Source organism: Carcharodon carcharias, chromosome 4 (genome assembly GCF_017639515.1).
Source record: "Carcharodon carcharias isolate sCarCar2 chromosome 4, sCarCar2.pri, whole genome shotgun sequence".
Taxonomy (NCBI): Eukaryota; Metazoa; Chordata; class Chondrichthyes; order Lamniformes; family Lamnidae; genus Carcharodon; species Carcharodon carcharias.
In genome coordinates this window covers 168,556,897-168,584,122 of record NC_054470.1, presented here as the reverse complement: position 1 = coordinate 168,584,122, position 27,226 = coordinate 168,556,897, and the positions used below count along the sequence as shown (strand labels likewise).

Here is a 27,226-nt window from a genome sequence, read left to right as displayed (position 1 = left end):
TAAATTCTGTGCAGTCCTATGTTATTTTGGACTTATCAGTTTGCTCCATTTCCACTCTTGAGGACAGGCTGGTCTATTCACATCACTACCAGTCTGCAGTCCCCACCCTCTAAGGCCAACCTTGCTTAACCTTGTCAGCTCTTTCAAAATAATGTTTAATTTCCTGACAATTTAACAATCCACTCTAAAACCTAAGCGTCTGAGTATCTCAGCTCCAAAATATACTAAAGGAGATTTTTAAGTCTCCCTGTACATCCCCCTCTCTCTGAGCTGCGAGTGCTAATGCAGAGAGTGAACACAGTTGACCTTACCGGCCATCTCCATTGATTTCGAATTTCTTTGCCAGCATCTCACACTCGTATTCATTTAAATTCATACACAGCTCAGTCAAGATATCTTTAAACTCTTCCTTGCTCACAAAGCCAGTGCAGTAAGGGTCAAGCTCCTGAAATTCTTTTCTAAGATCGTCCCACAAGTAGTCCACCTGCAAGTTCATAAGTTAAATCAACAATATCAACTTGGTTAAATGTTGCCTTATATAGAGGGTATTTTTTATTATTCATTCTTGGGATGTGGGTGTCGCTGGCTAGGCCAGCATTTGTTGCCCATCCCTAATTGCCCTTAGGAAGGTGGTGGTGAGCTGCCTTCTTGAACTACTGCAGTTTTGCAAATTTAAACTTTGGATGCACACATGGTAGAAGCAAACTAAGCGCATACGAAAGCGTAATTCGTAAATTATAATATAATACAGCTGAAGGTCCAAGGCTTCAATATAACTGCTAGCTTTCGTGGCATATCTTTCAGAGTTCCTGCCAATTCACCTTTTCTCCTACCTGTGTCATTTTCCATCACTTTCAACATCATTAACAACAACACCAACGTTAAAAACTCTTGATGAATTATGCTTCCATTTGTCATGTATAGTTTATTTCAATCTTGGTGCACATCCAAAGTTAGTAAAGTTTAAAGATGCGCAAGGGCTTTATAAACACCATATTTATCTGGATATTAAAGAGCGAGGAACATGCAGTTGAAATGAAAGCTGAGATCCTCACTTTGGCACGAACACTGTCCACCAAGATGTCAGATGCACAGTTGAGGTTCTTCGAGCGCATTCGAAAATCGCAGTCTCCCTTTTTTGGAGGGCTGATTTTGGCGTTGGGGAAACAGGCGGATTTAGGAGAGTGGCCAAAATGTCTCACAAACTCCAGGAAATCCAATGTCTTATCCTGGTTGGTGATCAGCGTTTGCCAAAGCCTGCGAATCTCGCCACGAGTTACTTCTGGGCAAATATCAAACCTGGCAGAGAACAGCGAGAAAATTAAAGTCAGTCAGGTCTACCCCTTCGGAAATAAAGCAGTAACATTACGTTACATGGAACCGAGTGATCAGCAACGAGTTCTAAAATTCTCTGCAAGACTTTTGAATGTCACCCTATTATCATTAGAGGGATTAATACCTCTGTCTTGCCAGCCCTATTCCCGCCTCATATACACATCAAGTTACCGTTTCAGAAGGCGGTACATAGTTTCATGGTTCAGCCGCCTTGAATTTATTTCATCCAGCTCTTCAAATTCTTTCTCAACCTCTTGATACTGATTATATAACAGTGTTTTAATAATCTGGAAGAGCTGTGCAGGGGAAAAAAAACAGAGCTAAGTCTTCGAGTTAAGCAGCGTGTTTTCCATTTGTAAAATACCCTCCTGGGGAATGTTCCTGAGTAAACACCAGTCCAGTCCAGTTGTCCAATCCAGTAGCAGTAAAGAGATACACATAAGGTTTTAATTTTCATAGTTGAGGTTCTATAATCACATGCAAGGCACATGTTGAACCTGTCAACATCTATCACTTAGCTGTCAGGCAATAACCTATCAACAACTCTGAGACATCATTACGTGCCCTATTCATTGTACTAATGTTTGAACAAGGACATTATTACAAATCAAGTGTTTAATTAAACACTTTCAATTCACATGTTATTTGCTTCTAAAACTGGCGAGAAAGTCTTAATGAAGGTTGATGCATAAATAATAGTCGGATACGTTTGGGCAGAATCTTACCACCTTAGTTTAAAAAAAAACCATGACTATTTCTGAGTCGCAACGGTTTCTGATGGCTATCTGTCTGTGGGATCCAGTGGAACTGGCAATTAATAGGCTGCCTCTGGGACCCCTTTCCAATTAAGGATGGCAGGTGGGCTGCGCAAGTGGGATTGCCAATGGCAGCACTCGAGGCTCTGGGAGGCTGCCTACCCTACTAGGGGAGCTGGATGCTGCTGCTGTAGGTGGGTGACTGTGAGGGCATCTCAAGATGGAGGTGCTTTCTGAAAGCTATTGAAGTTTTAAAAATCAAGCGTGGCCACAGCTACCAGATCATCATTATGGAGAATGAGCCCTTCCAAAGGATGGCTCCAGGATGGGGGAATTAAAAGGGGTCTTTTAGGCCCCCTGGCTTGCCACTGAGGCCACCTCCGGTCATCTGCTGGGCTTTGGCCTCACCTGGGGACCAGTCCAATACCCAGGTCCTGCAGCATCACCAAATTGACTCATGTAAGCACTTAATTCCTGATAATTGGCTACTTGCTGCTGCTGGGCAGGTAGCCAGTGACTCCACCTCTGATAAGATCGCTTGGAGGTGGCATCGTGTTGTGTAGATGACCCAGTGGCACTTTTCTAAAACTACCTCCCCGACCCCACCGGCCTCGAAAGCTGTCTCTGTGCAGCTGGGATGATTCCACCCTTTGGTCTTATGTTCCATATGAGATAATATAAAAACGGCACCTGCTCCAGGGTTCTACCATATTTCCCGTCTTCGTCCAGCTGGTTGGAGGACTGTTTCTCGTGAAGTCCTTTATGCCTTGATATCTTCTCATCAAAAAGGCTAGAAACTCCTTTCCTGTTCAAAGTGGATGTATTAATTATTGTTCCTCAATTGCAACAAAACATGACAGAGTAGATCCTTCTGCTGTCTCCTCCCAATGATACCCAGGGACTTGGATGGGGAACTTCCTTATCCATACATTTAAAATGCTGCATTACTGACTATAGAAGATGACTGAATTTCCTATGACACTGAGAACTAAAAATAAGTGGACTCCACAGTTCAAGTAGGGTTAGAGGGATGAGGATAATTGGACCCGAGCTGAGGGAGGACTGCTGTTCTGAGGGTATGAGGCTTACAGAGCAAAGCTAGAGAAGTGTGGAGAGGGAAAGTAGAGAGGGATAGCGGTAAGGTGGAGGAGGTGATATAAAGGAAAAAAAATCAAGCTTAGAGATTATGGGAAAGGAGGAGGGCAGAGAAACTTGGAGATCATAGGTAGAAGGTAGAACAGAGTTTGAAGTTAAGGTGCAAAGAAAAAGGTGCAGTAGTGGATGAAGGAAACGTTGGGAAAAGTTAAGGGGAGGTCACATCATGGGGGAGGGGAGAGGGAAAAGCCATTGTAGGTGGTTAGAGGAGAGTTGTGGCCAAGCAGGCGAGCAGGAGCGGGGGAGGCAGCTGAACTGTTTCAAACAACCATAACCATCAGCAAAAGCAGATTGGATCCAGGGAGAAGGAAGAGAGGGGTGAGTTGAGGTGGTGGGGGCAGGCAATTGGAGGGAACAGAAAAGAGAAGAAGGGTAGGGTTAAAGAGGGAGAGAGAGGGAGGAAGGGGAGAGGAGGGGGGAGAGAGAGGAAGAGGAAAGCAAAAAAAAATGGGAGGGAGAGGTAGGAGGAGGGAAGGAGGATGGGGAGGAAAATAGAAGGAGCAGGAAGGGAGAAGGGAATGGGGTGTAGGGGGTAAGTAGAAGCAGTGGGGGGAGGGGAAATGGAAGGCGGGGAGGGGAATAGGATTACAATTCTGGTTATATGACTTTCTGCCTCCAACAATACACATACACTCAGACCATTGGTCATCCATTCACACAGCAGTTTTTTCACACCTGTTGAAAATTAAACATTCTCTGTTACCCAATTGGATGATTCTTGAGTGTAAGTCGAACAGCCTATCTTTCCATCTATGATACATATTTTCAACCCCTATATGTTTTTTTTCTCAGGTTGCTCACAGCAGTGTCTGGAAGCTGATCGCTAATTCCTTGAAACTCCAGGGCAACTAAACTGGTTGGCAGCCCTTCGGGGGAAGAGCAGGTGGGTGGGGGCAAGGAAAAATTGAGTGGAGAGGGGAGACTGCAGCAAGCCCGCAAGTTTATATTAAATGAAAATATGACCTCAAAAATTAAATGGACTGCAAGGAACTGTCAAAGTGTTTTAGAAAGCATCTATCAGTTGGACCACATAATCCATTTCCAAGTTGTAATTTTTATGTTGTTTAATTTAATATGTGATAGTAAGAGGACCATTTAATCAGAATGTTGACTCATTAAGGATTTAAATGAGATGAAGCTGATGATTAACTAAAGGTAGTTAAGAGATTAAAATATTACTTCCTGAAATTATTTATTAGAAAAGTTGCCAGTCACAAGCAAGCCATTAAAAGAGATAAACTTAATGACTGGATATCATTTTCATGGACTTCCAAAAAATGCTCAAGGACTCAAAACCAATATATCCCCATGGATGGAAGCTACACATCCAAAAGTACTAGACGAGACTAAATGAGAGAGCTCTGCACATATATGCTTTTTAATATATTTGTTCACTGGTCTTGGATGACACTCAATGTCACATTTATTGCCTATTCCTAATTACCTTAGAAGGTGTTGGTGAGCCTTTTCCTTGAACCATTGTAGCCCTTGTGGTTACAGTGCTTCCATGGTAATGGCAGATTTTCACCCAACAATAATGAAGGAATGGTAGTACACGTCAAGTCAGGATAGTACATGGAGGGGAGCTATGTAGTAATGGACCTCCCTCGATGATGCTGTTCTTGCCTTTCCTAGAGCTCATAACCCTCCACAAACATAAGCTGATCCAAAACTCTGCTGCCTCTATCCTAACTTGCACCAAGTCCTGTTTACTCACCATTCCTGTGTTTGCTGACCTGCAATGCCTCAATTTTAAAATTCTTTACCTGGTTTTCAAATCCCTCCATGACTTCACCCTTTCTTATCACTGCAGCCCCCTCCAGCCTTGCATCCCTCTGCGATAACTGCACTCTGCTAATTCTAGACTCTTGTGTGGCACCAATTTTAATAGCTCCACCATTAGCAGCCAAGCCTTCAGCTGGTAAAGCCCTAAGCTCTGGAATTCCCTCTCCAAAGCACTTCACCTCTCTTTCATCCTTTAAGTGCCTCCTTAAAACCTACCTCATTGACCTTTTGCTTTTGGTCATCTGTCCTAATATTCCCTTATGTTGCTCAGTATCAAATTTTGCTTGATAACACTCCTGTGAAGCAACTTGGGATATTTTACTATGTTAAAGGTGCTATATAAATGCATGTTGTTGCTGTCACAGGGCTGAATGGTATTACTCAAGCAAGGTGATATACACGAGCAGAGCTTTGCTCTCAGGTGTAAATTTTAAATGTTCAGAGAGCCTGAGTTAAAGACTGCTCTTTCAATATTAAAATAACTTGCTGTAAGCTTACATAGTATATATGGAGGACCAAGGGACCCTGCCCCACTGATCACATTTTAAACCACTTTGCACAGTGCACTGGATTTATATGAAATTTGGCTTCAAGCAAAAGTGATATGGAACCTACCTGCTACAAAGATCCTTAGACCACTGTGGTCTGAGTCAGATTACAGCCTGACTCTGAGTTGTACTGTCAGTTGGCAACATCACATGAGTATATCCACACCATCAAAAATTATACTTCCTTTAAATAGCATAAACCATTGGTAAGATGCCATCCTGTCACCCACTGTTACAGAACTAATAGCCACTTATCATTTGCTTTGAATTCCATAAATCTTTTTCACCTCAAAACAGATGTTAGCTGACAGGGAAATTGTCGCATCTGTTACAGATGAGAAGTGGCTAATACACTAATAGACTAACATAGCACTAAAAAGCACAGGAGATGACAGAGCAAATTATTTTTTAAATGCATTTCATCTTCCATCTTCCATCCTGAAGCAAACTGTTGACCATCACCTATTTTCTAATCATCTATCAAGTTCAGCTTTTCTTAAGTAATTACTATCTGATCCAATAAAATCCTCAGAAGCCTTCCTCAACAAACACTGCACTGTTCTTCCATCATTGTCTGTCACTAAGAAGTCTCCATTGAATTGGAATGGGCAGTACCTACAATACAAACAGTCCCTGATCCATTCATCTCTCAGGTTCAACTAATGACAATGTTGATGCTAAGAGGAAAGTGACCTTAGTAGCCATGTGCATTAAAAGTAGTCTGGTCCCTAGTAACAGGGGAATTTACTCATTAACATGATGTTGAAAAGATCTGCACATAAAGGTTATCAGAGAGGCGAGGCATGAGGCGAGGGAAGCCTGGTTGCTGATAGAGTCGCCATATCATGTGTGAAAAGAGTGGCAGTTCAACAGATCCAACACCTGACAAACTTGACACCAGTCAACCCTACAAGTTCCTATGAATAGAAAAAACAAAAGACATCACTAAATGAGTTTTTCTTGCGCTTGGGTGAACGGTGTGGCTGCTTTTGGGAAGCTGTTAGCTGCAAACGTGGAAGCTTTTGTCCACGGCTAATGACAGACACTTTCCATCTATTTGAACAGGAGGATCACTCAGAGTCTCCACGAGAGACACGGTTACAGGGGGCGACCCGGGGTCAGACAGATTTAACCAAGCGAAAACAATGCGAAATTAGCCTGACACTTAGCAAGTAAATGAGGACTTTATCGAAATAATTACCAATGGCAAAATTGCTTCAGAACACCAAATCACAATTGCAAGGGCACAGGGCGGTCAGGATTAAATGATTTGTTCATTGTTAATTTATTAATATATGTATTTGCGATTGGCACCTCGGTCTCCATGCAAAGTGGGTGCAAAGATGCAGGTGTTGGGGCTGTCAGAGGGGAAAAAGGACACATTTTAGGGCGGATAAAGCTGGAATTTTGCGTCCATTTGCTCCATTCTCTGCGAACAGACGATCAAGCTTAGACCCTGTACAAGGAAAGAAACTGGAAATAAAAGAAATGTGTGTTGTGTGATAAACCACCGCAGAAATCTGGCAAGAATAGCGTTAGTGGCGTTTTTTTTTTTGCATTCAGCGAGGAAATTAAGGAGACTATTTGAGATGTGACAAGTTAGCAAATGAATACGAGAAGCAATATGTGAGCAATCCGTTGAAATAAAGTCCTTCTTGGAACAGCAGTGCAGAGCAAAGCTTTCATTTAGCTTCTAGAGCCACTTTCCATTTTAACAGGCTCACTCTTTCTTATTTAGAATTACCGAAGGCAAACAAAACTGGTGTAGACAATTTGTTTACAGTGTTTTCTGTGGGTCTTGCTTCGAGACACAACTACATGCGCTGTTTCTAAAATTAGGCTGGCTAGCTAAATACATTGTTCACAAGGCGGGCTATTAGCATTCATTTGAGACCATATCTGTCTACTTCTGCTGCAGGGGGGCTAATTTGACATGAGGGTGAATGAGGTGTGCGATGGTCGGGTTAGAAAACGACCAAATGGGGCTACTAGCCCCCGGAGATACTGCAGTACGAGAACCCGAGTGGAAGGTCGGTAGTGAAGAAATAATAAAGGGTGGAAAATTTCAGCCCATGTCGCTGTCTTAAAGATTGCTGACCCAAAGCTGCCAGCCACAGTGGGGACTCCGTGTAAGACACGACCTCAAGGGGGACGGGGGGGCAAAAGTGGAATAAAACAGCGCAGCGTGATTCAGGGAGGCTAATAGTTACACGTTGAACATTTGTCACACGGAGAAAGTTGAGGTGGGGGGGCGGGGGGTGGGGAGACAGAGAGATGGAAAAAAGAAAGATATATGTGGAGAGAGAAAATCTTTGGACAGAGCTAAGCCGGCCACCATCCGAGTAGCGATGGGGATGTTGGAGATGGGATGAATGGAGAACATTGGCAGGGATCGGGGTTTGTGGATGAATGTGGAAGTGTAGAATGGATGTTTCTTTTTACTCTGTTTGAGTTGATTGTTGTTTCTGTCTGTTTTTTTTCTTGAATCGATTTAGGGGGACAGGGAAGTCAGTGTGGGCGGCTCTGAAGAAGCCCCTCTCTACAGCTGCGGCTCAGAGGATTAAGCAGCTTCATCCACAAGGCAACATCACACAAGTAGCCTTTGAACAAAAGTCATGGATACTATTAATGATATGGTAATCCTGAATCGAGCTACCTCCCAGTAGTGGTTATACTGACATGGGAAGAATATCAAGGTCCTGGTAGCAGCCCGCGACAACACTGTGCTATTGTTTACCCCAAGCCTGACCAGTACTAACTTTTTTCTAGCATTTCTAACAGTCACTTTTTCCCCTTTTTAATAAAAAAAATGGAAAACCAGTGCACTGAATCTAAATCGGTTTGGATTTTCTGCCCGCAGTTCCCACACACGTTTAATATCTACTTAGTGTTCACTGCACCAGCTGTTTACTGGATACTTTTACATATTAAAAATAAGACCACACAAAGGCAAAGTCTAAGGCCTCTGGGAAGATAATTTAACGGTGGAAGAAGGTTTTAGCTTTTATGTATCTCTCATGTTTTATAACAGTCATCACCAATTGAATTTGAATTAAATCCCGCACTCAATAAGAATCGAAAAGCAGAGTAATTGTGAGAAGGTTTCACATGTTGATATTTTTATCATGAATGTTATTTCTGAAGGGCTGCATCTCATGGATAAAACTGTATTTTACATTTTACAGCAATTATTTAAAGTAAATTCAATTCAAATGCAGTTCATTTGTGAGGGCGAGTGTACTAAAACATTCAGAGCTCATCAGGTTCACTTCCTTGTCAAGAGTTGGTATGCTATTTTAAAGACAAGGGACATTGGCCTATTTTATTTGAAAGGGCTGTTCTTCAACTACTGCTGAATCATGTTTTTGTTTCCCTGATACACCTGTTAGGTTAACAATAATGGGGAATTAGTATTCTTTGACCTGTAATAATATCATGTTGATAAGTGTGATTGTATCAGTTTTATTCCTTTCAGACCATCCACACTGAGTAAAGTGAAATAATTTGCCAAGGAACGATGGATATAATTGGTACTCCTTAAAGAAATTCAACTTAACTTTCAAATAAATATAAACAAATATATTCCCACTGCTTTAAAAGTCACAATGTGGAGAAACATAAAGGAATTGGATGCACTTTGCACAATATTGTAACAATCAAGACAGAGGTTCATTGATCCCTCAGATTGAAGTTGAACAGATTTCAGATATGTAAAGCTGTCAAAGCAGCATATGAGATAAATACGTTGTGTCAATTTAAAGCATATTCTGATGCTGGCTTAGAGTTTAAAAGGGTTTCCAAATCTGCCCCCCAAAAAGAACCAGAAATAAAGCCATACCTAGAGTCAAACATGGCCATGAATTGTGGGTACCGGACATTTCCGTCTTCATCAAGGGAGATTCTGTCAATGAGCAGCTCAAACTCTTCATCAGTAATCTCCACACCAAACCTGCAAGGAAAAAAGAAGAAAACAGCAGTCAAAGAGCAAGTTCACTTTCAGGTCAGCACTACCCACAAAACACTCGGCATATGGCAGCCGTTAACTTTTTGTTACAGAATCTGTCTTCAAGATCAAGAGCACCACATGAATATCAGAGGTTAATCAGGGTTTTGATGGCTCCAGATCTCAAAAAGAAAGAAATTCTACTAGGCAATCCATCCGTAAGTATAGCCCATCTGATGGCTGGAGATCCATACTATACAGCCAAACAAATCAGATGGGTTTGTAGCTTATGAAGTTATTCATTGCAGTTAACCACTCATACTAACTTAAACAAGTGAACTATGAAAAGGCTTCCAAAAGGATTTAGTCAGCATGCTAAAACTTAGGAAAGTGGCAGGAGCTTTTTGAACACCTAAGATAATTATCCCCATTTACATATGGGGATAACTTCATAAGAGTTTTAACTAAATATTTAACTATAATAGATCTAAAGAAGAAAATGGAATAAAGCTTCGATATTCTACAATTGTTGAATAACAGAACGTCATAACCCAGAGTACAATGCAATAGCAGTTTAAGAAACCTACATTAAGACTACACAATGCAGCCTGAATATCTTATTGTCCCATCCTCTGGAAAGTCACAGGTACAAAAACCAAGCAGTTTCAGCAAAACATGCCATTTTATGTTTTTCAATATGTTCTCACAGTCTTTATAAGACACTAGGCACCTCATTATAGAGCACGAATGAAACAAAGCTAAATCAGGGGAAGCTCCCTCAGTAGTGGATCAAAATTACCACGCATTGGCTTCGCTTAAGTATAGACTACCTAAATAGCTAAGAGCATAGTTTTACAAAAGATCTTTTCCCTCCCAAGGTTCCTATGGAATCTTATTCCCAAAGGCATTGAGACCATTTCAATTGATAATCTCTAGAAAGTGTGCAACAGAGGAACTATAGCTCCAGCCTAGTGTGACTGCTTTTTAAAAGTGCCCAACAGTACTTGAGTCTCCCAAGGACTTTGTAAACTTATTTCTCAATTTTTTTAAACATTCTTGGAAAATGGATGTGCCCACTTGCACTAAAATTGGGCTGCTGGGACTGTGAGATCTGCCCCAATTTTACTCTTTTAACTTAAATTTTATTCAACCTGTCACCACTAGAAGAGGAAACAATATTAGAATTTTGGAGAGTGGTGTGAATTCAACAAAATGCATTTCACCTTCCATCTTTCATCCTGAAGCAAACTTTCAACTAACAAAAATCGATTAAAATAATAGTATTTCAAATAATAGTAAGTTAAACCTGCCCAGGTTACATACGTTACTGTTAGTTCCACATTGGAGCTATGTATTTCAGTTCTATTTTTCCCTTTGAATATTTTAATATTTTTTTTCTTCATGTGTTTAATTGCATTTTCTAATGTTGTGATTGAATGTATTATTTTGTTAAAATGATCTTAATGCTCCTAATATTAATTATAAATTTTTAGCGCTCTTCTTTTTGATTCATTGACTAGTGGAAAAAATCTTTTGTATTTACCCTCGCAACTTCTTTCATGATCTTAAATTCTATTAGACGTTTTCTTAATTTTCTCTGCTTCAGTAAAGACAGACTGAGGTTCTTCCATTTTTTATCCAAACTCACTTCCTAGTGAATCAGTGTTGTATTTTTTCCATGGCTCCAATGTTCTTTTTATAATGGCATGTAGAAAGCTGCACATAGTACTCCAACTATGTCCGAATCAATTTGGTCTATAAATTCATTATCACTTCCTTACCTTTATTCAATCATCTGATATACAAAGTCCAGAATCCCATTTGGCCTTTTCATGACTTGACCCACTGAAATCTTGCTTAAAGATCTGTCTATCTGCAGACCTATATTTCTCCATTCCATTGAGAATTTTCCCATTTAGGTTTTGTTTCTATTTTCTACTCATTTCCTCAAAGGGTCAGCGGACTCATCCTTGTTGAACTGCATTTCCCATATATCTGGTTACTCCTCTGGTCTCCTGTAACATTCCTAATAGTTAACCGCACCCCTTAATTTGGCATCATCAGCAAATTCCAATATTATTCCTTTTAACGTTTTCCAAATCACATCTATGTAGAACATAAAAAATCCACAAAACAGTGGCATGCCAGTTGTTACATCCTGGTAGTGAATCAACAGAAGTTCAAACACTAAGGCCTGTAAGATTCCATTCAACACTCCCTCCACAGGAAAAGAGAATTTCACTCTGCACCTAGTTGCGCTATGTCTGACCTGAGAATGTCTGATGTTGGCATCGGATTACAGTGGTTTCAGAGTTCAGTAGGAACTCATCTGAAAAGGGGCCCCATACAAAATAATGGGTTAGCTTTTTCTGTCAAAATATTGGTGAGGCAAAAGGAACTCTTCATTATTTAAGAATAAAAGGTACAGCAGCTTCAGGGGAGAAGCAGATATGTGGTTAAACATCAATATCCAAACATTGCTGTCACAGCTGTTTTTCAAAAACGACTTGCTTCATCATTGAAATGCATTGAATATTATGACATTTTTGTATTTGTGTAGTAGATATGAATTAAACTTGCCACAGAAATTCTTGTTATTTCCAGCATATGTACTCATTTAACATGACAATGGTTAATTATTGCCAATCATCCGCTCTGGCACTGAAAATTAACTATTATAAGTATGGTCTCTCATTCCTCCAGGTTTTAATTTTTGTTGGAGATTTCAAAAATGTAAAATTTAAATTAATATATTCTCAGCTTTTACTTTCTCTTTTCTAACTCTCTCTTTCCATCTCTTTATTTCTCTTCCTGTACCTGATTTGGCATTGAATTCACCCAATCTAATTTACATTTCCTTCACAGCCCTTCAATCTGATTGGTTAAGGAGATGCACAGTTGCTTGCCCTGTTCATTTTGGTTCCAAATGCTCAGTTTCCCCATCACTGTGCCATTAATAATTTAGAACACAAAAATACTTTGCAATGATGAGTGCAAGGGAAAGTCTAGCTAATGGCAGATGCACTTAAATGCTACAGAAAAATCTTGTCCATTAATCTCACTTTGTCTTTCAGGTGCTGATCCAGAGTTCTATTTTATTTCTCATCAAAAGGCTACTGAACATGACAGCCACAATCCTCTGGGACTGGATAGCTCCATGTATTTTCAAAAAATTGGTCAAACTCATCAATATTTATGGTTCCACTGTACAGATGTTAGAGAACTAGTGTGGCCTTGGAACAATGTGTCATGGTTGTCACACAAGAACCTCAAGTTGCAGCAATTTCTAAAATGGTAACTTGCAAAAATATTGTCCCCATAAATCCATGGAAGTGCAATCCCAACAATTGTGCAAGAATTACACCTAATACTGGTACCCATGTGATCGGTCCTACCCACCAACTTAAACATTCATCCCTTCACCACTGATACACAGTGGCAGCAGTGCAAATACAAAATACACTGCATTAATTCACCAAGCCTCCTTCCAAACCCGTGACCTTTATCACCGAGAAATCAAGGGCAGCAGATGGACACCACCACCTGCAAGTTCCCCTCCAAGCCACACACAATCCTGATTTAGAACTATATCGCTGTTCCTTTGCTGTTGCTAGATCGAAATCCTTGAACTTTTTCCCTAATAGCATTGTGGGTGCACCACTCCAGATAGACAGCAGCAGCTCAAGAAGGTGGTTCACCTTCTCCTTTTCAAGGACAAGGGATGGGCAACAAAAGCTGGCCTTCCAGTGATGATCCCATGAAGGCATAAATAAAAACTGAACTTCACTGTAGAATCTACAGAAGTTAACAGGTTTGAAGGGAGGTCTACAGCATTGGGTCTTTGGCAGAGTGGGAGCACATCTGTCTCATTCCACCCTGCTGAAGCTCTGGAGATACAGGGTGTTTTGTCCAGGTTGAAGGCGGGGGGGGGCGGGGGGGTCGGGTGGAGGAGCAAAGCTGCCACCCTTCAAATCTTTCAGGAGCTCTGACTCCAATTCTTGCCTGGATTTCACACACCCATGGTCCCTAGTGAGCCCGCTTCTGTCCTTCAACACACAGGAATGCCTCACCATACTTAGTGTACCATCTTCATAACTTCTGATGAAACTCTTTGACAAGTTCTTTGAGCCTCTTTGAGATCGAGGAAGCAACTATTGCCAGTGTTGTTCACCTCTGCTGCAGCCTCAACCCCGAACCATTCAGTATCAGTGATCTTGTGGTGAGCAGAGGATCTTCCCTCAACCAAGGCCTCTGGGAACTCTAAGGCTGGAACCTGCCATATCCAGATGCTGGCAGGGTTTGTGGCTGTTCCACTGCATCCCACTATAACAGAACAATTTTGCAGCCCTACTTCAGAAATTCAGTCTTTGTCACATTTGAAAACATTCCTATTGCTAAGTTTGATAATGCCAAATGTTTGGCGGGCTGATCAAACTACTTTGGTGTATACTGTTTCCCTGAAGTTTTATTTTAAATTGTACAATTTGTCAAAGTCCAATGTAAGCTCCTCAGGCATCTTCTATACAATCAGTAGTGATAACTTTGAGGCAGTTAGTGGTTTAAAAAAAATTCTGACAGTTTGATACGTTATTGTTTTCAAACACTGTGACTTACTGATATTCTATTTGTTAAATGAGTATTTTTGTTAACTTTATCCTGTTTGCAGTGAGCTTTAGCCACTTCTGTGTATAATGCCATAAGATTAAGATCAGATTTCAAAGTATTGACCATCAAGCTATCGTCACAAATCTGCTATTTGAATTTCGGCACCATCATTTAAAAACCTGTCATGTTCCTCATGTACACTGATGGCATGCAGCTCTTCCTGACCATCACCTCTTTTGACCCCTCCACTATCTGTAATTTGTCACACTGCTTGTCCAACATCCCTTCTTTTATTCATTCATGAGATGTGGGTGCCGCTAGCTAGGCCAACATTTTATTGTCTAGCCTTAATTGCCCTTGAGAAGGTGGTGGTGAGCTGCCTTCTTGAACTGCTGCAGTCCATGTAATGTAGGTACACCCACAGTGCTGTTAGGAAGGGAGTTCCAGGATTTTGATGCAGCAAAAGTGAAGGAACGTACGGTGACCAATGGTGCAGCAATTCAAAGTGGGAATGCACAAGGGACCAGAATTAGAGGAGAGACAAGAATTAGAAGAATGCAGATATCTCAGAGTTTTGGGGCTGGAGAAGATTACAGGGATAGGGAAGGGTGAGGCCATAGAGGAGGAATGAGAATTTTAAAATCTGGTCATTGCTTTACTAGAAGCCAAAGTCAGTCAGTAGGCAAATGGATGAACAGGGCTTGGTGCAAGTTAGAATACTGGCAGCAGAGTTTTGGATGATCTCAAGTTAATGAAGGGTGGAAGGTGGGCCAGGAGAGCATTGGAATAGTCAAGTCTAAAGGTAACAAAGGTATGGATGAGTGTTTCAGCAGCGGATGAGCTGAGGCAGTGAATCTAACTGCTCAACCAATACAGGATTCAGGGGGAAAATTCTCCACTGGCTCGAGTCACATCTAACACAAAGGAAGATGGTTGTGGTTATTGGAGATCAATTGTCTCAATTCCAGGACGTCACTGCAGGAGTTCCTCAGGGTAGTGTCTTCGGCCCAATCATCTTCAGCTACCTCATGAATGACCTTCCTTCCATCATAAGGTCAGAGATGGGGATGTTCACTGATGATTGCACAATATTCAGCACCATTTGCGACTCCTCAGATACTAAAGCAGCCCATCTCCAAATGCAGCAACACCTGGACAATATCCAGGCTTGGGCTGTCACTTGGCAAGTAACATTCACATCACACAAGTGCCAGGTGAAGACCATCTCCAACAAGGGAGGATGTAACCATCGTCCCTTAACATGCAATGGCATTACCATCACTGATTCCCCCACTATCAACATCCTGGAGGTTACCATTGACCATAAAGTGAACCGGACAAACCATATAAATACTGTGGCTACAAGAGCAGGTCAGAAGCTAGGAATCACTGGGTCAAAATCCTGGAACTCCTTCTCCAACAGTACTGTGGGCATACCCACACCACATGGACCGCAGCGGTTCAAGAAGGCAGCTCACCACCACCTCCTCAAGGGCAACTAGGGTTGGGCAATAAATGCTGGCCCAGCCAGCAAAGCCCACATCTTGTGAATTAATTTTTTAAAAGTCCTGTGGTAAGTAACTCACCTCCTGACTTCCCAAAGCCAGTTCATTATCTACAAAGCACAAGTCAGGAGTGTGATGGAATACTCTCTGCGTGCCTGGATGTGTGCATCTTCAACAACACTCAAGAAGCTTGACACCATCCAGGGCAAAGCAGCCCGCTCCATCCACCAACATTAACTCCCTCCACCACCGACGCACAGTGCAGCAGGTGTACCATCTACAAAACATACGAACATACAAATTAAGAGCAGGAGTAGGCCACTCGGCTCCTCAAGACTGCTCTGACATTCAATAAGATCATGGCTGATCTGAATGTAACTTCAACCCCACATTCCTGCATACCCCCGATAACCTTTCACCCCCTTGTTAATCAAGAATCTATCTAGTCATGCCTTAAAAATATTGAAAGACTCTGCTTCCACCGCCTTTTGAGGAATAGAGTTCTAAAGACTCACAACCCTCTGAGAGGAAGAATTTCTCCACATCTCTGACTTAAATGAGCAACCCCTTATTTTTAAACAGTGACCCCTAGTTCTAGATTCTCCCACAAGAGAAAACATCCACTCCACATCCACCCTGTCAAGATCGCTCAGAATCTTAAAGGTTTCAATTAAGTTGCCTCTCACTCTACTAAATTCCAGTTGATCCAAGCCTAACCTATCCAACCTTTCCTCATTCCTGGTATTAATCTAGTAAACCTTCTCTGAACTGCTTCTAATGCATTTACATCTTTCTTTAAATAAGGAGATCAGTATTGTACACAAAACTCCAGATATGGTCTCACCAATGTCCTGCACAACTGAAGCATAACTTCCCCACTTCTGTAATCAATTCCCCTCACAATGAATGACAACATTCTATTAGCTTTCCTATTTACCTGCTGTATTTGCCTACTAACCTTTTGTGATTCATGCACAAGGATCCCTCTGAATCTCAGAGCTCCTCAATCTCTCAGCATTTATGTAATAAGCCTTTTTTTCACTCTTCCTCCCACAGTGAACAATTTCACATTTTCCCACATTATATTCCATTTGCCAGATCTTTGCCCACTCACTTGTCCTATCTATGTCACTTTGTAACCTCCTTACATCTTCTTCACAACTTATTTTCCTACCTATCTTTGTGTCATCAGTAAATTTAGAAACCATTTCTTCAGTCCCTTCATCCAAGTCATTCATATAAATTGCAAAAAGTTGATGTCTCAGCACTGATTCCTGTGACACACTAATATAAAAACAAAAAAACTGCGGATGCTGGAAATCCAAAACAAAAACAGAATTACCTGGAAAAACTCAGCAGGTCTGGCAGCATCGGCGGAGAAGAAAAGAGTTGATGTTTCGAGTCCTCATGACCCTTCGACAGAACTGAGTGAATCCAAGAAAGGGGTGAAATATAAGCTGGTTTAAGGTGTGTGCGTGTGTGTGTGTGTGTGGGGGGGGGGGGTGTTTTGGGTGGGGGGAGAGAAGTGGAGGGGGGGTGTGGTTGTAGGGACAAACAAGCAGTGTTGTCCAGTCCCTTCCCACCTACATCCGTGATTCCTCTGACACCTTACGTCACATCAACAATTTCCAGTTCCCTGGCCCCAACCACTTCCTCTTCACCATGGACGTCCAATCCCTCTACACCTTCATCCCCCACCAGGATGGTCTGAGGGCCCTTAGCTCCTTCCTTGAACAGAGGCCCGAACAATCCCCATCCACCACTACTCTCCTCCGTCTGGCTGAACTTGTTCTCACACTGAACAATTTCTCCTTCAACTCCTCTCACTTCCTCCAAATAAAAGGTGTGGCTATGGGTACCCGCATGGGCCCCAGCTATGCCTGTCTCTTTATGGGGTATGTGGAACATTCCTTGTTCCAGTCCTACTCCGGCCCCCTTCCACAACTCTTTCTCCGGTACATCGATGATTAGTTCGGTGCTGCTTCATGCTCTCGTCGGGACTTGGAAAAATTTATTAATTTTGCTTCCAATCTCCACCCCTCCATCATTTTTACGTGGTCCATGTCTGACACTTCCCTTCCCTTCCTTGACCTCTCTGTCTCAATCTCTGGTGATAGACTGTCCACCAATATCCATTACAAACCTATCGACTCCCACAGCTACCTCGACTACAGCTCCTCACACCCCGCTTCCTGTAAGGACTCCATCCCATTCTCTCAGTTCCTTCGCCTCCGTCGTATCTGTTCCGATGATGCTACCTTCAAAAACAGTTCCTCTGACATGTCCTCCTTCTTCCTTAACCAAGGTTTTCCATCCACGGTCGTTGACAGGGCCCTCAACCGTGTCCGGCCCATCTCCCGTGCATCCGCCCTCACGTCTTCTCCTCCCTCCCAGAAACATGATAGGGTCCCCCTTGTCCTCACTTATCACCCCACCAGCCTCCGCATTCAAAGGATCATCCTCCACCATTTCCGCCAACTCCAGCATGATGTCACCACCAAACACATCTTCCCTTCACCCCCCCATCGGCATTCCATAGGGATCACTCCTTCCGGGACACCCTGGTCCACTCCCCCATCACCCCCTACTCCTCAACCCCCTCCTATGGCACCACCCCATGCCCACGCAAAAGATGTAACACCTGCCCCTTCACTTCCTCTCTCCACACCGTCCAAGGGCCCAAACACTCCTTTCAAGTGAAGCAGCACTTCACTTGCATTTCCCCCAACTTAGTCTACTGCATTCGTTGCTCCCAATGTGGTCTCCTCTACATTGGAGAGACCAAACGTAAACTGGGCGACCGCTTTGCAGAACACCTGCGGTCTGTCCGCAAGAATGACCCAAACCTCCCTGTCGCTTGCCATTTTAACACTCCATCCTGCTCTCTTGCCCACATGTCTGTCCTTGGCTTGCTGCATTGTTCCAGTGAAGCCCAACGCAAACTGGAGGAACAGCACCTCATTTTCCAACTAGGCACTTTACAGCCTTCCGGACTGAATATTGAATTCAACAACTTTAGGTCTTGAGCTCCCTCCTCCATCCCCACCCCCTTTCTGTTTCTTCCCCCTTCCTTGTTTTTTCCAATAAATTATATAGATTTTTCTTTTCCCATCTATTTCCATTATTTTTAAATATTTTAAAATCTTTTATGCTCCCCCCACCCCCACTAGAGCTGTACCTTGGGTGCCCTACCATTCATTCTTAATTAGCACATTCGTTTAGATAATATCACCAACTTCAACACCTATGTGTTCTTTTGTTCTGTTGTCTGTGACATCTTTTGATGATCTGCTTCTATCACTGCTTGTTTGTCCCTACAACCAAACCCACCCCCCACTTCCCTCCCCCCCACCCAAACCGCATCCCCCCACCCCCCCCCACACACACACCTTAAACCAGCTTATATTTCACCCCTTTCTTGGAATCACTCAGTTCCGTCGAAGGGTCATGAGGACTCGAAACGTCAACTCTTTTCTTCCCCGCCGATGCTGCCAGACCAGCTGAGTTTTTCCAGGTAATTCTGTTTTTGTCCTGTGACACACCACTTGTCACATCCTGCCAACCAGAAAAAGACACATTTAAGCCAACTGTCTGCTTCCTGTTTGCTAGCCAATTTTCTATCCATGCCAATCTGTTACCCCCTACACCATGAGCTTTTATTTTCTGCAATAACCTTTGATGTGGCACTTTATCAAATGCCTTTGGGAAATTTAAGTACAGTACATCCCCGTTATCCACAGCACATGTGACTTCTTCAAAGATCGCCAATAAAATGGTTAAACATGATTTTTCTTTTACAAAACCATGTTGACTCTGCCTGATTGCCTTGAATTTTTCTAAATGCCCTGCTATAACATCTTTAATAATAGCTTCTAACATTTTCCCTATGACAGATGTTAGGCTAACTGGCCTATAGTTCCCTGCTTTCTGTCTCCCTTTTTGAATAAAGGAGTTATATTTGCTAATTTCCAATCTAATGGAACATTCCCCAAATTTAGAGAATTTTGGAAAATCAAAATAAATCAATATTAAAAATTTAAAAAATGACAAGATGCACTGCAGGAAGTCACCAAGACTCCTTAGACAGTACCTTCCAAACCCACAACCGCTACCATCTGGAAGGACAAGACTAGACACCACCACTTGGAAATTTTCCCCTCAAGCCCCAAGCCCTGGAATCCCTTCCCTGCAACCCTTTGTCTTTCTACCTCACTTTTCTCCTTTAACACATTCCTTAAAACCTCCCTCTTTGACCAATCCTTTGGTCATCCGACTTAATATCTCCTTTTTTGGCTCGGTGTCATACTTGTTTTATAATGCTCCTGTGAATGCCTTGCAACGTTTCACTATGTTAAAGGCACTATTTAAGTATAAGTTGTTGTATATCTAAATTAATTTGCATATAACTCTCTGCACAATAAAAGTGCAGTAAACTAAAATTGCACTTCATAAATCCGACTGATTTTCTTTATAGCTATTTTTCATATGTATTCAGCACCTTTAATTGATAATCAACACTAAGTCATCATGTTTAGGATGTTGAAATGGAACTACTGCACCTTTATAGTGTACTGCAGTTTGCACCACTTGCTTTATAGTCTCCTTGCACTATTATCAAAATAAAGAGAAACAAGTGTTTCATTTAACAGGATCTAATTTTTAGGTATGTCCCCTCGTGCTAGAGCTCTCAGAGAGTAGGAATAGTTTTATTTCTCTCTATTTACCCTATCTATCCCCCTTAATATCTTGAAAACTTAGATCATATCCCCCCAAACCCCACTTAATGTTATAAATTCCAGGGAATACTATCCTAGGTTGCTTAACCTCTCTTTGTAGCTTAACGAGTGACGATTAGGGGGCTATTTTACCTACTTGCACGATTTGTCACCTCATGCTGTGGAAGTCATTTCTAAGAATACACAGAAAATTGACAGGCAATGGAGATGTGGAGGCTAAATCTTTCACGTTGTTGTATAATAATTGCTATGCATGTGTGTAATATAGTATAATTGTAAATATTTTAATTACAATCATTAGAAAAATATAGGACATCTATTTATTAATAAATTCAGCATATCCTGCCACTGCCCAATATTCTTTACAGAGATTTCCGTGTTAATTGTTGCCACACCGAATTGCTTTTATAGCTGCCTGTAGATGTATAGTTCTAATAGAAATTCTCATTCACAGCCCTCTGCAATTTGGCACTTTTTTCAGTCGCAACTCTGTATATGTCTCTGTACAGTACCCTATTGAAAAGTCAGCCTAAAATTTCTGGTTGTAGTTAGCCCATTAGCCCTGTTTTCTCAAATTCTTCTCTGTCAGACATGTTGCTATCAGGTGGGTTTTCAGCCTCACGAAAGTATTAACAATTTAAAAATTATATTGTGGTTCTAGAGTGGTTTAACATGCCCCTAACAAACATCCCCTCATCAGAAACTGGATCTGAGCAGACAATGGTGATCCTAGTGTGCCAACTACCCAGTCTCTCTCTAACTGGACCGATGGCACTTCTCATCCTCAAATGTGTTACAAGCACACTGTGTTCATCTAAAGTTCAGCGATTTTTCACCCTGGACATAAAGCAGACCTCCTATTGTCAGCCTATTCTGCCCTTGTGTCAAGTCTTCTAATACACACAAGCCTTATTTTAAGTAACTAAAATGTTCTGCCACATGTAATCTGCTACCTCAAATCCATCTTTTAAACTAAGCCACATAAACTGAAGCATTCCAAAAAGCAGGAGGCCCATGCAATGCCTCCCCCTCCCTGCTGAGATAACTGCCTTTCAGTATAGCACATGCAACCAATGCCCTTCTCCTCTCAGGGTGACTTCAAAATCTGGCTGAGAACTACCCAACTCTCTAGGCTGACACCTTGGACCTCTGCTTATCTTCCTTTTGTGATAGTTTGAAATCTTCTTCTTTATGCTCACTATCATCTGACCGCCAGTAAAATGCCCATTTTTGATTTGCCTGTGCAGCTGCAGAAGGCTTCTGCAAGTTCTTAACAAGCATGCCAATGTTTAGGTGCGGACTTGATGGGCTGAATGCCGCCCTTGTGTGCCGCACTGTTCTTTGATTCTAAGATTGGAATTTTAACAGGGCAGGATTGGAAGTGGGGGCATCTGGAAAGTAATGTAGTAAGATGTTGTGCCAGTTCCCTGATGTGTTTCTGCCTCTTCCCGCTTTTCCTATGGGCTGCTTCTGAGTTGTGACAACCTGGCCGGCAGCGACAGGAAGTCAATTAAGCTTATTAAATAGACAATTAACAGCAATTTTCCAAGGGCAATGCAATTTTGACAGTGTCACAGCGCACCGTGTTGTGTCAGAGCCTTGGCTACTCAGAGGACACAGCCGCACAGTGGGAGATCGGAATGGCATGAAATTAAGAAGCCATCTGGCCATTTAATGGTGGCGAGCCTGAGGGCATCCACAGGCAGAGGCTTGCCATTGCAAGGGCAGCTCCTGGAGGCTGCTCTCACGGGCAGTGCTCAGGGTGCTGAGATGCCTGCCGGTTCCATCTGTCATTTTTTGAAGCCCTCAGCTGAGGTCTTCTTCTCAGCAGCAGACTAACCCTGCCACCAATTGGCCCTTCCTCCTCCTCCTCCTCAACCTTCCCGCTCTCCCTAATTGGATGGCGAATCTGGAAGCGGCCTGCTAACCAGCCTCTTTCCGGAAGGTTGAACCAAAAGGCGGCTGCCCTGATGGCCAGTTGTGGGCTGTAAATGGTCCCGATGGCCTAAAATATCCTATATCTGTAACATTCAGCTCTCTAATTCTTGGAACCTCCAGCGCTCAGCATAACCAAAGTACCAAAAACATGGACACGCAAAATACAATTGAAAAGAAGTATAGGGAGTTCACATTTAAGAAAAGTGCAAGGAACATTGTCAAATCCTTCTCTAAAGCATATGAGAAAATGGACCTTTCATTTAAGAAAACGAAGGTCCTCTTCCAGCCAGCCCCTCAGCAAAGCATTTCCCCCATCAATTAAGATCAGTCGCGAGATCCTGGAAAATGTGGACCATTTTCTGAGGACTTCACCTAAAAAGGTTGTGCTAATCCATCTTACTGAAAACCTGATAGGAATCACCAGGAGAAAGGGAATGCCTGGTCATTGGGCATCTTGCTTAGGAGATCCACTTGGTGTGCAGGATGAGTGGAAGGAGAAGATGAGGACAGGCAGAACAGCACCAACTGCTGCAGGAAAGGGGATCAGGAGGGTGAGCTCTTGGGCGCCTCCTCTAGGCAGACATAGACAATGAAATTCATCATTGCCTCCAATATCCAAACTCAGCCTCCAGCCGAACGAGGAAAAGAGTATTTGAGGCCCAGTATCTCAAACCCGAGACTAAGGTCATGTTTACTGGGCAGCAATGATTCCCATGCTCCTATATCCTTTGGAGACTTCGGAAGAGCTACAACAGGCACCTCAAAGCACTGGAGAAGTACCACCAGAGGTGTCTTCGCAAGATCCTCCAAATCCAGTGGCAGGAAAGGCGGTCCAACATCCTCTCCCAGTCAAATTGCCCAGCATTGGGTTGCTAGTCACTCAAAACCAGCTCCGCTGGGCGGGACATGTGGTTCGTGTGACTGACACCAGAGTTTCAAAACAACTGTTCTTCTTGGAACTTGGCTGCGGCAGGAGACTCCCAGGAGACAGCAGAAACATTTTAGGGATGTCCTCAAAGCATTCCCGAAGAGGGCAAACATCCCTGCCGACTCTGGCTTTTTACAGGCCAAAATAGAGACAGTTCATGCGGGAAGGCACAGAACACATCGAGAGGCTTCGTCGGGAACATGCAGAGGCAAAGTTGAGGCATTGGAGGGGGCGCAGAAACCTCCAACCCAAACATCCAACCCTTCAAGCACCACTGGCCCTGCATGTGGTAGAGCTTGCAAATTGCACACTGGCCCTTTCAAAACCCATTGAAATGGAGTGGAAGGAGCTTAGTGAGGAGGTGCACAGGGGCTTAGACGCGGCACTGGAGATCCTGGCGGAGGAAGCCCAGAGGGGGAGGGATGTCCACGACCCACAGGGAGAAATGAGTCAACCTCACTCTCCCATTCCTCTCTCCTGCAGCAGTTGGTGCTGTTCTGCCTGGCTTCATCTTCTCCTTCCACTCCTCCTGCAGATCAAGGAGGGCTCCTAAGCAAGATGCCAATGACCAGGCACTCCCTTTCTCCTGGTGAATCCTATCAGGCTTTCAGCAAGATAGGCTGGAATTTTCCAGCCCCTCATGCTAGCAGGATCTTCTGGTCCCATCGAGGTGAATGGAGATTTCAATGGCTTGCTGGCCCTGCCCCGGGGGAATCCCCTGGGGAGGGGGAGGCTGTTGGCTGGTGTGGGGGGGGGGGGGGGGGGGGGGGGGGGGGAGGGGGGGAGTGGTGGTGGGGTGGGGGGGGGGGGGGGGGCGGCAATGGGCTGGAAAATTCCAGCCATAGAGTAGCACAGCACTCACTGTTTTTAGGTGAAGTTCTCAGGAAATTTCCAGAAAAAATGCTGATAAAGCACTGGTGAAGTCTGGAGAAGTGTCCCAGAAAGTCTTCCGATGTTTTTTCAGGAGACCCCTCTAAACCTCCAGCAGCAAGTGAAAATTCAAGACGGTAAACTTTTAAATAATGCTCCAAATCCTCTGCAATGACATTTTTACTTCTAATCAGCTGTCACACTAAGGAGAAGGCATTAGGTCAAGCACCAAAATCTCACGCAGCCTCTTCAATGAGCAGACAACCTAAGCATTGGTCAGTCCCTTAATGATCCTCCAAGCAGCTGTTTCTAGTGCAAGCTTCAACTCCTTTACCGAGGTGGCACCCTGAGGTAAACACAGGCTGAACCAAAGTTTCAGCTTAAGGCTCCATCTTGACCACCTCACAAGCTCTTCAGGACCTAAAGTATCTGGGAAAAAAATCACTCTCAATACACTTTCCCACGGCAATAAAAGTTTTACCTATAATGTACTAATTGCCCACTGTTTTTGTCTTAAAAATAAGAATTCTGACATGAATATCACTAAAAGATCACTCATTTTTTTAAGGCAGCTAAACTTTTGTGGCCTGCTGTGCTCCGGGGTCCTACAACAAAGGCCCATGCTACAATTACCCTTAATTATCACTCATATTCCTGCTGTTGCAGGAAAATCATGTCGCAGAAGCAAAAAGGCGCTCCACAGTAGAAAGCAAAAATCACAGCACTAGTTGCAACTGTGGTTTATTTCCTTAAGCTTAATGATATTGGCCTGGATTTTCATGGAAAAGGTCTCTGGCTTAACCAAATTAGCTCCAGAAGCCTGCTCCGAACACAGCATACTCCATTTTCACTGGGTGGGTGGGGGATGGGGGGTAGGGGGGGTGGGGGTGGTGGTGTGGTGGCGGGGTGGGTGGGGACAGTGGTGGGCAATGGGGGGAAGGGTTGTAGTTTGCACATCTATTGTTCACGGAGACAGCTGCACATTGAAAACTGCAGCTGCCTTCAAACAGATCCAATTGTCATTAATGGGATGTCCAAAGAAATGACTTGTGGGCTTTATAAAGCTGCCAGAGATTTTTGGAGAGGTAGGATACCCTCTTGCATAGGTTGTGGGACCTCTTTTGGAAAGGTCCAGGTATCCCTTTGGGTGAGCTTAGGTGCTCTTTTGGAAAGATAAGGTGCCCTTTTGGATTTGTAAGAGTCGACATGAATGTGCATAAAAAGTGGATAAGCTCTGGAGCTGTCAAGCTTTCCAGGCATTTAAATCTGCAGTTTAAAAAAAATCAGTTCTTCAGACTTCACTCTGGCATTAGCCTCAGGGTTATCATTATAGGGCTAGTGTTGCATGGCTGATTTCACAACCTATCATTATCATAGTGTGGTGCCTGCCAATTCACAGTTGGATTGACAGCTCCAAATGGTTATAAAGTCTTTGATGTGGGACTTATGAATACAAATGTGCATTTTCTTAAGGGATTAAGCACTTGAATGAAATGTTTGCTTTTATAAGGGATTAAGTAATTGCAGGAGTTTAAATATATTGAATGGGATTTTTATGAATGAGTGTTTTATTTAAAAGAAGGTCTGCAATAGACACTTAGAGCTTTATTTTAATTCAGCTCAGCATGGCTCCTGAAGTCTGCTCATGGTGGACAGTGGCTGAGTTGGCATGTAGGGTGCAATGGCAAAGGGTAGTGGGTGGGAGGTATGGGTTGACACTAAGCTGGCATGGGGGTATAAAGGGCCATGGGGGTGGGTAGAGAGGCATAGGTTAGCATGGAGGGTATGAGGGTCCATGGGGAGTTAGACCATAAGACCATAAGACCTAGGAGCAGAAATTAGGCCATTTGGCCCACCGAGTCTGCTCCGTCATTCAATCATAGCTGATAAGTTTCTCAACCCCATTCTCCCGCCTTCTCCCCGTAACCTTTGATCCCCTTACCAATCAAGAACCTATCTATCTCGGGTGGGATGTTGGCATGGATGGGGCATGGGAAGTGTGTGGAGGTGAGAGGGTCCTGGAATGCCAAAGCAGACCTTTCACAGCCCATTTCTGCACCCGGCAGCCCCTCTAGCTGTCTCCAAACTCTTTCTGGATGCAGCGGGCTCGGCTCCTGTTAACACCCATCACCCCCCACACCCCCACCCCGGAATGAAAATTAGAAAATCCGGGGGATTTTCTCCCGAGTCAGGTTTGCAGAGTTGAGAATTTTCCCGGCTGTGTTCCCGACTCAAGAGCAAAAATTCCGGTCCATAGTGGCAAGAAGAGCAGAGAAGGATAAGGTTGCATGCTTACTTATAACCAGGGTTGGTTTATAATGTAGGACGTCAACAGAAGGAATATGGATGAAAAACAAGAAATACACCACAAAATAAATGCAGCTATTTAATAAATTCTGTTTTTTTTTAAAAAGAGTTTAGCAATCACAAAGTTAAGGTAGAAGTTTACAGCACAGGTTACTTTGAAGATACAGCAATGAGTGCATTTTTGCCTCTGAACCACAGGGTTCTGGGTTCAAGATCCCTTCAGAGCTTGAGCACAAAAACCAAGGCTGACAGTCCGTGCAGTACTGAGGGAGTGCTACACTGCCAGAGGTGCCATCTTTCAGGTGCCACCTTCTCAAGGGCAATTAGGGATGGGCAATAAATGCTGGTTCAGCCAGTGAAGCCCACATCCCATGAATGAATTTTAAAAAACTGAGGCCCTGTTTGACCTCAGTTGGATGTCAAAGATCAGATGGCATGATTTTGAAGAAGAGCATCAAAGTTATCCTCATTATCCTGGCCAGTACTTCTCCCTCAATCAACAGTAGCTAAAAACATATTATCTGGTCATTATTATCTTGTTTTTTCTGGGAGTTTGCTGTGCACAAATTAGTTGCCACGTTTCCTACATTACGGGTGCCTACACTTCAAAAGTACATCACTGGCTGTAAAACACTTTGAGACGTCCGGTGATCAAGAAAAGTGCTATATAACTGCAAGCCTTTCTTTTCTTTGTGTTCTCATTAAGTCATTAACCCTTCGATGTGAAAATTATCAATTCAGGAATGGGCTCATTTGCAGTTCTGAGCAGACGCTGCAAAAGAATGAACTGAGCTGAGATTAGCCATGAGTGAGCGT

At 43.1% G+C, this 27,226-nt stretch overlaps 1 protein-coding gene across 3 annotated transcripts in view; it reads right to left on the bottom strand.

Annotated features, from left to right (window-relative positions):
- Positions 1-27,226, bottom strand: part of si:ch211-197n1.2 (EF-hand calcium-binding domain-containing protein 6) — a 139,333-nt gene that overhangs the window by 7,820 nt on the left and 104,287 nt on the right. For all 3 annotated transcript variants that reach the window (XM_041186355.1, XM_041186357.1, XM_041186356.1), the window contains 5 exons: positions 9,417-9,527; positions 2,781-2,895; positions 1,507-1,631; positions 1,056-1,299; positions 312-484 (listed from right to left, as the gene is read on the bottom strand). In XM_041186355.1, the coding sequence (XP_041042289.1) occupies positions 312-484; positions 1,056-1,299; positions 1,507-1,631; positions 2,781-2,895; positions 9,417-9,527 (768 nt within the window). The remainder of the gene's footprint in view (positions 1-311; positions 485-1,055; positions 1,300-1,506; positions 1,632-2,780; positions 2,896-9,416; positions 9,528-27,226) is intronic.